Raw genomic sequence first — 10,302 nt, forward strand, 5'->3', positions numbered from 1 at the left:
TTAATACAGAGATCCCATGTATCCTTCACTCAATTCCCCCAAAATTAATATCTTGCAAAACAATAGTACAATATCAAAATAAGGATATCGACATTGCTACAGTCATGATACTTAAAATTTCCATCATCACAAGGTTCCCTCATTTTTTTCTTTTATGGCCATGCCCACTTCCCTCCGTCCCCATCCCCTTTTTAATCCCTAGCAATCACTAGTGTGTTCTTTATCTCTGTAATTTTGTCAATGCAAGACTGTTATATAAATGAAGTGATACAGTATATAATCTTTTGGGATTTTTTCTCACTCAGCATAATTATCCGGAGATTTATCCAGCTTATTCCATGTATTAATAGTTCGTACCTTTTTTAAATTGAAGCATAATTGATTTACAATATTGTATTAGTTTCAGATGTCTGATATAGTGATTCAATATTTTTATACATTACAAAATGATCACCATGATAAACCTAGTTACCATCTGTCACCATACAACGTTATTGCAGTATTACTGACTATATTCCCTATGCTGTACATGACATTCTCATGGCTTATTTATTTATTTATTTTTGCGGTACGTGGGCCTCTCACTGCTGTGGCCTCTCCCGTTGCGGAACACAGCCTCCGGACGCGCAGGCTCAGTGGCCATGGCTCACGGGCCTAGCTGCTCCACGGCATGTGGGATCTTCCCAGACCGGGGCATGAACCCGTGTCCCCTGCATCGGCAGGTGGACTCTCAACCACTGTGCCACCAGGGAAGCCGAGCTTACTTATTTTATAACTAGAAGTTTATACCTCTTAATCTCTCTTACTTATTTCACTCATCCCTCCACGCCTCTCCACTCTGGCAAGCACCAGTTTGTTCTCTGTATCTATGACTCTGTTTTTGTTTTTTTGTTTTTTAGATTTCACATATAAGTGAAGTTATATAATATTTGTCTTTTTCTGTATGACTATTTCACTTAGCATGATACCCTCCAGGTCCATCCATGTTATTGCAAATGGCAAGACTTCGTTCTTTTTTATGGCTGAGTAATATTCCATTGTATATACCACATCTTCTTTATCCATTCATTTATCAATGGACACTTAGGCTGCTTCCATGTCTTTGTTATTGTAAATAATGCAGCAATGAACATAGGGGTGCATACATCTTTTCAAATAAGTGTTTTTGTTTTCTTCAGAATAAAAACACAGAAGTGGAATTGCTGGACCATTTGGTAGTTTTAATTTTAATTTTTTGGGTAACTCCCATACTGTTTTCCATAGTGACTGCACCAATTTACATTCCCACAAACAGTGCAAGAGGGTTCCCTTTTCTACACATCTTTGTCAACAGTTGTTATTTGTTGTTTTTGTTGATAGCCGTTCTGACTGGTGCTAAGTGGTGGCTCTTTGTGGTTTTGATTTGCTTTTCCCTGATTATTAGTGATGTTGAGCATCTTTTCATGTGTCTGTTGCCCATCTGTATTTCTTTTGAAAACTGTTTATTCAGGTTCTATGCCCATTTTTTAATAAGTTTGTTTGTTTGTTTTTATGTTGAGTATATGAGTTCTTTGTATATTTTTGAATATTAGCCCATTATCAGTTACATCATTTGCAAATATCTTCTCACCATTAAGTAGGCTGCCTTTTGGGTTTGTTGATAGTTTCCTCTGATGTACAAAGGAAAGCTTTTTAGTTTGATGTAGTTTTATTCGTTTATTTTTGTTTTTGTTGCCCTTGACTGAAAAGACATATCCAAAAATTATTCCTAAGACTTATGTCAAAGAGTGTACTGCCTATGTTTCTTCTAGACATTCTATAGTTTTAGGTCTTACATTTAAGTCTTTAATCCATTTTGAGTTTATTTTTGTATATGGTGTGAGAAAGTAGTCCAGTATGATTCTTTTGCATACAGTTGTCCAGTTTTCCCAACACCATTTATTGAAGAGGCTGTGTTTTCTCCATTGTATAATCTTCCCTCCTTTGTCATAGAGTAATTGCCCATTTAAGTGTGGGTTTATTTCTGGGCTCTCTATTTTGTTCTATGATCTATGTGTCTGTTTTTGTGCTGGTACCATACTGTTTTGATTACTGTAGCTTTGTAGTGTAGTTTGAAATTAGGACATGTGCTACCACCAGGTTTGTTCTTCTTTCTCAAGATTCTTTTAGTTTCCATACAAATTTTAGAATTTTTTGTGTTTCCATACAAATTTTAGAATTATTTGTTCTAGTACTGTGAAAAATGCCACTGGCATTTTGATAGGAATTGTGTTGAATCTGTAAGTTGCCTTTGGTAGTATAGCCATTTTAACAATATTAATTCTTCCAATTCATGAACACATATATCTCCATTTGTTTGTCATCTTCAATTTCTTTCATCAGTCTTATAGTTTTCCAAGTAAAGGTCTATTACTGTACTTCCTTGGTTAGATTTATTCCTAGGTTATTTTATTCTTTTTGATGTAATTGTAAGTGGGATTATTTCTTTAATTTCTGCTGGGACTCAGAGCATGGGGATTTTGTGTGTGCTCTTTAAGAGCAGAGTCTCTGTTTCCTACAGCCCTCTACCTCTCCCATATGCAAATCCCACTGGCCTTCAAAGCCAGATGTTCCAGGGTTTCATCTTTCTGATACAAGACCCCTGAACAGGAGAGCCTGATGTAGGACTTGGATATTTTTTTTCTTGGGGAGAACCTCTATTGTGATTATCCTTCTGTTTGTGCATTGCCTTCCCAGGGATGTGAGTCTTGACTACACTGTCTCTGCCCCTCCTACCCATCTTATTGAGGTTTCTTCTTTATATCTTTAGCTGTGGAAAATCTTTTCTGCTAGTCCTCAGGTCATTCTCATAAATAGTTGCTCTGTAAATAGTTGTAATTTTCGTCTACCCGTGGGAGGATTTAAGCTCAGGGTCTTCTTCCTACTCCATCATCTTCAATAGTTTATTCTTTTTGAATGCCTAACAATATTGTAGGGAATGTTAAACTGTTTGCTTAACCATTCATCTGTTGAAGAACATATGTGTTGTTTCCAGTTTTTGGCTATTAGTTTAAAGTTACTATAAACATTTGTGTACAAGCTTTCAGTGCAAATAATTCATTTCTCTGAGATCAATACCAGAGTGCAAATGCTCAGCCATATATCAGTTGCATGTTTAGTGTTTTTAGAAACTACCAAAATGTTTTTCAGAATGGCTGGCTATACCATTTCACATTTCATCAGCAATGAATTAAGTATCCAATTTCCCCACATCTTTGTTAGTATTTGATGTTTTCATATTTGTAAAAACAGTTAGCCATTCTAGCAGATGTGTATTGATATCTCACCATGGTTTTAATTTTCATTTCCTACTGGCTAATAACTTTGAACATCTTTTCATGTGTTTATTTGCATCTATGTATCTTTTCCCATGAAATATCACTTTATGTTTTTTGCCAATTTTTAATTAGATTTTTTTTCTAGTTGAATTTTAAGAGTTTTTTATATTCTAGATACTAGGCCTTTTTCGGATATGTAATTTGCATACATATTCTCACACTCCGTATAGTGTCTTTTTATCCTTTTAACTGAGTCTTTGACATAACAGCAATTTTTATTTTTAGTGAAGCTTAATTTATCAGTTTTTCCTTAAATGAATTATGTTTTTGGTGTCAAGACTAAGAAGGCTTTGCCCTAAATCCTGAAGATTTTCTTTTATGTTTTTCTAAGAGTTTTACAGATTTATGTGTACATCTAAAAAGTTTTACATTTAGGTCAGTGATTGACTTTGAGTTTATTTATGAATGTATTGAGATATAGCTAACAAATAAAACTGCAATATGTTTAAAATGTACAATGTGATGATTATATATACATATACATTGTGAAATAATTGGATTCCCACCATTCAGTTAATTAACAAATTAACTCAAATATGAATTTTTTTTTTCACTGAGAACACTTAAGTTATACTTCCTTAGCAATTTTCAATTACACAATATAGTATTATTAACTACAGTCATCATGTTGTACATTAGATCCTCGGAACTTACTCATCTTATAACTAAGAGTTTGTATTCTTTTACCAATGTTTCCCTATTTGCCCCTCCCCTACCCCAGCCTCTGACAACCACCTTTCTACTCTCTGTTTCTTTGAGTTTGACTTTTTTCTTCTTGATTCCACATATAAGTGATAATGTGCCCTATTTGTCTATCTCTGTCTGAATTATTTCATTTAGCATAATTCCTTCCAGTTTCATCCACCTTGTCATAAATATCAGGATTTCTTTCTTTTTAAAGGCTGAGTAACATTCCGTATATTTTATATATATATATATATATATATATATATATATATATATATATATATATATATAATATGTATATGTAATATACATGTATACCACATTTTCTCTATCCAATCATCCACTGACAGACACTTAGGTTGTTTCCATACATTGGCTATTGTGAATAATGCTGCAATCAATATGGGAGTGCAGATATCTCTTTGAGCTAATGCTTGCTTATGGCATTTTTATTTTTAATTTCTTGAGTAATCTACATACTGTTTTCCATAGTGGCTGCACCAATTTACAGTCCCACTAACAGTGCACAAATGTTCCTTTTTCTCTACATCCTTGCCAACATTTGTTATCTCTTTTCTTTTGGATAATATCTGACATACACTACATATCCACTATTGTTTATTTTTGTATCCTCTTCATTGTTTTATAGAGCCTAGAACATTGTAAGTTATCCTCGAATGTTTAATGTTAAATGACATTAAAAAAATAGGCATTGGGCATGAATTCTGGCATCAGTTGGGAGAATTCGTGGTGATCATCATTGGAAAGAATCTCAGATATGTTGATTCTGGTAATCTCTGGTCCTAAATGTGTATTGAGAGTAAATCTTTTCTTCTAATAATAAAAAAAGCCTGAGGAATTCTCTATCCCCCAAAACAAAAAAACAAACTTATGTTCTGTCCTTATTTCTTGTCAGTCCAGTGTGGGATAAATGATGTGCTGCGCAGAGATGGGAGCTACATGTAATTACTGGGGAGTGATGGGAGTGGTCCTGCTTACAGGGCAACCTCAGACACTTTGGATCTCATGGGGAATTGGCTACCTAAACTGGTGCTGTCCACTGTCCAGGCCAACATAAACATGGCTGGGAACAAGGCAGTGCTTTTATAGTCCTCAGTCCCTGGAGACCCTTTTTCACTGGGAAAGATACTCTCACTACAGTGAGCACTTGCCTGAGACCCAGAGGTCTCTCATGGCAGGGGCTGCCTGCAACTACCTCGACGAGTTGACTCAGCTCCCCAAGCACCCAGAGGCCCTCCTCCTGGAAGCCCTTCCAGGTCATTGGGAAACAAAATGCAAACACTCTCCCAGGACCCTGGTCCTTGTGAACAAGCAATAAGCAATGGTCATAAACCCCCTTTAGTCTGTCACCTTCTAGGATGCAATCACATTTTCCAGGGACAACTTTGAAAACTATGGCCTTTCTGTTGATCTTCCTCCTGTAGTGCATAAAATCAGTCATTTCAATCCAATTTGAATCCCATGTAAGTCCCACCTCCCCTATCTACTACACTCCCTTCCTTTATCCCATCTCCCAAATCTTAGTCCTGGTACTGGTATAAGAGAAAGAGAGGAAAAAAGCCCAGGTCCTAAACTCCAAGCTCCCAGGCTAATGTGATCAGATGAGTGTTTAAAAAAATCTGTGTGTCTTGCTTGCCAAAGGCAGAAACCCACATTTCTATCCCCTCAATGTCCCTGAGAGGCAGGAATTATTATCCACCTCCTCCCTGATGATGATGATGATAATAATAATAAGTATTTATTGAGTTCATACTATGTATTAAATATTGCGCTAAGCATTGTGCTGGATAATTGCACATAATCCTCACAAAATCACTGAGTGGTCGATTCTATTATTGCTCCTAATAAACAGAAGAGGGAAACGAACCTCACAGGGAGTGAATTGACTTGACGAGTCAGAATGGTTTGCTCTCTCTGTTGGACGGGGCTTACTTTCAGAGAGCCCGTGAATATCTCCTGTGTGGAAAAGCCTCAGTCTTTGAGAGAAGTTTTGATTTTTGGAAAGAGCTATAATTGGCAGAATCGGGGAGTAGGAGATCAAGTTGATAAATACTGTGTTTGGGTAAATAGCATGTGTGGCCTCAGGGAAGGGGGCTGGTTTTCTTATGTGGGTCAGAAAGCAGTTCCCAAGGAGACCCTGGAGAGCTTCAGACTTGCAGGACCTTTAGAATTGTTCCTGGCTTCTTAATGCTCAGAGCACGTAATATTTAGGATAGAGATGGGATTTAGAGTTTATCTAACTTAATCATCAAGTTTACAAACTTCGTTCAAAGAGATGTGATGTGATTTAGACAAGGTCACCACTTAGTGGCAGAAGAGGGGTTCTGAGCTCCTAAATCTCATCCCAAGGATCTGCCCTCCTCTCAATATGGGGATTAAGTATCTTCCTCTTTGGGATACTTTTTTTAAAAATCTTAATAATATATTTCCTTTAACCCAGTGTATCCAAAATGCAATCATTTCAATATGTTCTTGCTATTAAATTGATGGTGATATGTTTTATATTCTTTCTTTGATAATTATTTATCATAGCAAAACGTACATAAAATGTACCATTCTAACAAATTGTTTTAGGTGTACAATACAGTGAGATTAAGTATTTTCACATTGTTGTGCAACCATTAGCACTATCCATTTCTAGAACTTTTTCATCATCCCAAACTTAGTACCCATTAAACAATAACCCCTCATTCTCCCTTCTCCCTATCCCCTGGTAACCTCTATTCTACTTTCTGTCTCAATGAATTTTTAGTACCTTATATAAGTGGAATCATACAATATTTGTCATTTTGTGTCTAGCTTGTTTCACTTAGCATCATGTTCTCAGGATTCATCCATGTTGTAGAACGTATCATTATTTTGTTCTGAGTAATATTCCATTGTATGTATATACTAATTTTGTTTATCCATTCATATGTTGAATAACACTTGGGTTATTTCCACATTTTTGGCTATTGTGAATAGTGTTGCTATGAATAGAAGACGTTTGACTACTTTTTAAAAAGTGAACATCTTAGGGCAGAGGGAGGGGTAGGGGAGACAGCAATAGACTATGAATAAATTGTATTGCAGTGAACAGTGAGGAATTTGGGAGCATGAGATACACACTTTATTAAATTGTCATCCTCTTAGGTATATGGCAAAAGCCAGGAGGGTATGATTCGAGGTAGAGTAATGCACAGGAAAATAAAAGAGGATGGAAGTTGTGAGGAGAGACATAGGTGGTTCAATCTCATAAAATGAGGCTCCTGACCTCATTATTTGGGGTGAGACTTAATACCTGAATCTCCACTTTGGCAGAGTATGAGCACCCCTTCGTTTCTTTAGGGAAATCATCCATTTCTTCCATTTTGTCTCTTTCTCTCAGCCCTAGTCTTTTTGCATTGATTAGCTGCAAGACTTTGAAGCCCATTCTACTGCCTCTGGGCAGGGACTCACAACTGGATGCTCACAGATACATATGCTAGGAAGACCCTTCTCCAGAAGAGAGGTTAAGAGTCCGAGGTTCCTTCCTCCTAAGAAAGAGCCCACAGGTTGGAGTCTCCCCCATGGTTTATCCACCCTAATCCCCCACCTGAGACTTGTTCGGTGAAACTACTGAGGGAACACATAGGCCCAATGATTGCCTTCAGATTTTAGCTTCTCATCAGACCTTCTCAACTATACAATGGGAATAGCCCATCTTGAGAAAAGATGCATTCAGATTTCTGCACTGGTGGGAAAGAAGACCAGGGAGCTTCTCACATCTCCAAATCTGAGTTTATGGGATTCTATAAACATGAAAGAAATAGGTGTTACCCTTAGCAAAATTTTAAATAAAATTTGTAATATCTTATACCTGAGTTGAAACTCAGACATTGGAAATGTTTGACAGATACAGAATACACTTAAAAAAAGGGAGACATGATTGAGAGGATATCTTCTCCCTTAATCTGGAAAGAAGCAGGCTGTAGAACATGAAGGGTCACTGTAAAACATGAAGAGTAACCTAGATTTGTTGCTCACAACAAGGGCAGGGTTACCACTCAATACAGATACAGTCATTCACCTCATAAGGCACACAGCAGAGAGAAAACAGGATTTACACAGGCTGAGGAAATGAATGGCAGATGTTAAACAGGAAGCAAGATAGCATGGATATTAAATAACTGTATTTGGTTATGAAATTTAATTTCAGATCATGGCACAGCACCCACAAGCTGTGTGACTTAGCTTTCTTGTTAATGTAAACCTCATTTCTTTCACTGGTAACAGGGGTCAAAAACAGTACCTACCACATAGGTAGAGATATTTCGTTAGAATAAATTTTCAAAAGTGAGATTACAGCATTAAAGCCTGTAACATTTATTTATTTATTGACCACTCCACACGGCATGTGGGATCTTTAGTTCCCTGACCAGGGATTGAACCTGTGCCCCCTGCAGTGGAAGCGCAGAGTCTTAACCACTGGACCGCCAGGGAATTCCCTAAAGCATGTAACTTTTAAAAAGTTCTTGCTATATTTTGCCAATTACACCATCAGCTGTCATGCTCGAGGATATGTGTTTCAACACAAACCCTTTCATTGTGAATTTTCATTAATAAAAACTGTAATTTAATCGGCAAAAATGTTACGTATTGTTTTACTATAGGGTTCTTGGATTACTAGTCAGAACAATTTTTCCTTCGTTTCAAAACCAATTGTACTTTTTGTCACTCTTCTTTATGTTCTTTTACTATTGATTTATTTTATTATTTAAACCTTTTATATAATAAGGATGTCAATAGTATTTTTACCTGTGGAAAAGAATTATGGGAGCCTCAACAATTTCACCCCAAGCAGAGGAAGTGTTTGGAAGCCAACCAGAGAAAAGCACTGATGTGTTTATGGGCAACTGGGATTAAGCTAACATTAGGAAATCATTATATCAAGCCATTAAGGATAAAAGTGCCATGGTAAGGGTCACCTGCCTCCCACAGCCGGAAAGTCCTTGTCACAGCTGATCTTAAACACAGCTAGCACCCGCGTTCTGATCTGTTTGGTCTTGACACCATAAATAATGGGATTGATCACTGGAGGCAGAAGAAGATAGACATCACCCATGAGAACATGCACAGTGGGATCAAGGCTGTTTCCAAAGCGGTGCACCACTGAGAGGCCAATGAGAGGCACATAGAAGGCCAGTACCACACCAATGTGTGACACACAGGTTCCAAAGGCCTTGGCCCGTTCTGACTTGGAAGGCAGCTGCAGAACTGTCCGTAGAATCAGAAAATAGGACAAAGAGATGAACAGGGCATCCACACCCATGACCACCAGAATGGCAGTAAGACCATAGACCACATTGGGCAATGTGTCTGCATAGGCCAACTTCATTACATCCTGGTGCACACAATAGGAATGTGAGAGCACGTTGGATTGGCAGAAGGCTAGCCGTTTGATGAGCAGAGGCAATGGGATGAAAAAGAGGGATCCACGGGCCACGGCCACCATGCCAATCTGGGCTGTCACTCTATTGTTGAGCACTGCGGCATGGCGCAGTGGGTGGCAGATGGCTATATAACGGTCAAAAGCCATGGCCAGCAGGATGGTGGACTCAATGGCTGAGAGAGCATGAATAAAGAACATCTGGGTCATACAGGCGTCAAAGGTAATCTCCCGGGAATCAAACCACAAGAGGGCTAGGATCTTGGGCATGGTGGCTGTGGACAAGGCCAGGTCGATGGCTGCCAGCATGCAGAGAAAGAGGTACATGGGAACGTGCAGGCTGCGCTCCATCCTTACGATGAAGACCACGATGCAGTTTCCAAACACTGCCACGGCATACATAGAAAGCAGGGGGAAGCCGATCCAGAAATGAGCTTCTTCTAGTCCTGGGATACCAATAAGCACAAAGGTGGTATGTGTGAAGTTGCAGGCACTCATAGCTGGCACGGAGAAGGGGGCACTGGAGCAGGTGAGGTCACACTGGCAGCCTGCTAGCCTGTTAGGATAAGGAGCACAATCAGAGAGGCTGGCCCTGGAGACCTGGGAACTGAATGCACCTTAGCTCTCCCTCCCCTACTCTCTCTTTCTGCTTCTCCAAGTCATTTGGGCTCTCTCATAGGAAGGCTCTTTGAAGCCTCCTGCCAAAAGGGAAAGTGACAGCTCAAATTCATTTATCATTCACTACTCTCTAAGTCCATTTACACTTGTAAAAGGGAACCTGGAGATAACAATGCTTATCTCAAAATCTATCCTTCCCAAATTCCCTGGATG

The 10,302-nt window shown here is 38.4% G+C and overlaps 1 protein-coding gene across 1 annotated transcript; it reads right to left on the reverse strand.

Annotated features, from left to right (window-relative positions):
• Nucleotides 1-9,006: 9,006 nt before the first annotated feature.
• Nucleotides 9,007-9,969, reverse strand: LOC132429083 (olfactory receptor 51E2). Its single transcript, XM_060017287.2, has one exon. It carries the CDS (start codon nt 9,967-9,969, stop codon nt 9,007-9,009), a length of 963 nt encoding a protein of 320 aa, XP_059873270.1.
• Nucleotides 9,970-10,302: the final 333 nt, after the last annotated feature.

This window comes from Delphinus delphis, chromosome 8, assembly GCF_949987515.2.
Source record: "Delphinus delphis chromosome 8, mDelDel1.2, whole genome shotgun sequence".
Taxonomy (NCBI): Eukaryota; Metazoa; Chordata; class Mammalia; order Artiodactyla; family Delphinidae; genus Delphinus; species Delphinus delphis.

Bases quoted from the DNA above. Each gene is read 5' to 3' on its own strand.
- LOC132429083 (XM_060017287.2), bottom strand. From the start codon at position 9,969: ATGAGTGCCTGCAACTTCACACATACCACCTTTGTGCTTATTGGTATC.